The 1,358-nt window shown below is 52.6% G+C and overlaps 1 protein-coding gene across 1 annotated transcript in view; it reads left to right on the top strand.

Annotated features, from left to right (window-relative positions):
• Positions 1-1,211: 1,211 nt before the first annotated feature.
• EMH_0009960 (uncharacterized protein) overlaps positions 1,212-1,358 on the top strand; it is a gene marked incomplete at both ends in the record, with an annotated part of 3,653 nt that continues 3,506 nt past the window's right edge. The window contains one exon of the mRNA XM_013498808.1: positions 1,212-1,358. Coding sequence (XP_013354262.1) covers positions 1,212-1,358 — 147 coding nt within the window.

Raw genomic sequence — 1,358 nt, 5'->3', positions numbered from 1 at the left:
AGTCTAGCAACGGAGTGGGTTGAGAAGTTAGTTTAGAGAATAATTGAGGAAGGGAATCAGCAATTCTATTCACGGGAGTTCAAATCCAGCAAGGGGGAAAGTGTAGTGCATGGGCACTACATTGCTCAACAGTCACAGTGACGTACAGGGAACGTCGTTTAGAAAATAGAGGTCTTAGGATTCCGCAAATGAGGCATAATTAGAACTTAGTAATTTTAATAGGGATATGATAGTAATATGGGATAGTTGTCTAATGCCAGGCCGATGTCAAACTACCGTCGCACCCGGTTAGGGTTGGCCGACCTGCTCGCACTGGCGAGGGAAACAGATACTGTAGAGAGAGACGATTTTGGAGGGAACTTCCCTTCGGAAGTTCCGTAATTTGGGGATTTTCCTTGAAACCAACATCTACTTCACGTTATTCTGGTAATTTCTGTGTAGATCTACTGACATTGAGTTCAAGTGGGTATCGTAGGCACAGTATACGGCCACTGTGCATTACACTCCCACTGCGCTTCTGCGGCGGCCCCGTAAACCCTAAACCCTAAACAGTAAACCCTAAACCCTCATTGAAATTCTGAATTGTTTTGAAATTGAATTTAGTAGTGATATATTTGCTGCTACATTTGGGGTGTACAGACACTGCAGCCAGGGGGGGGCCCAGGACCCTGCTGCGCTGCTAGCAGCAGCAGCTGCAGCAGCAGCAGCAGCAGCAGCGATGCGTTGGCAGCAGCAAAAGCGAAAACCCGCGCTGCTGCTGCTGCTGCTGTTGCTGCTGCTGCTCTGCTCAGTGCAGCATCTGTGGGGCCTCTCTACACACCGCCGCTGCGGCGTATTTGCGGCATTTGGCTTGCAGCAGCAGCAACATCAACAGCAGCAACAGCAGCAGCAGCAGCAACAACAGCAGCAGCAACAGCAGCAGCGGCTGTCTGCTCTGTATTTTGTGAGGCATTTGAAGCCTCATCAATTCTCTTGCTGCTGCAATGCTGTACGTACACCCCAACTCTCGCCAGCAGCAAATGCAGCGTTAAAGGAGCGAACACCTGCTGCTGCTGCTGCTGCTGCCGCTGCTGCTGCTGCTGCTGCTGCTGCTGCTTTTGTTGCTGTTCCTGCTGCTTCTGCTGCTGCTGCTGCATCTGGGGTCCACCGTGTCACTGGAAGAAACCCTTTAGCAGCAGCAGCAGACGCTTCGGCAGCAGCAGCAGCACCAGATGAGAGGGCAGCAGCAGCAGCATATGGGGCAGGTCGAGCAGCACAACATGAGGCGACAGCAGCAGCAGCAGCAGCAGCGTCAGCAGCAGACGAAACAGCAGCAGCAGCAGACGAAGCAGCAGCAGCAGCAGACGGCGCAGCAGCAG

This window comes from Eimeria mitis, genomic scaffold (genome assembly GCF_000499745.2).
Source record: "Eimeria mitis Houghton genomic scaffold, Emh_scaff372, whole genome shotgun sequence".
NCBI classification, from domain to species: domain Eukaryota; phylum Apicomplexa; class Conoidasida; order Eucoccidiorida; family Eimeriidae; genus Eimeria; species Eimeria mitis.
This window is presented reverse-complemented; position numbering and strand designations above follow the sequence as displayed.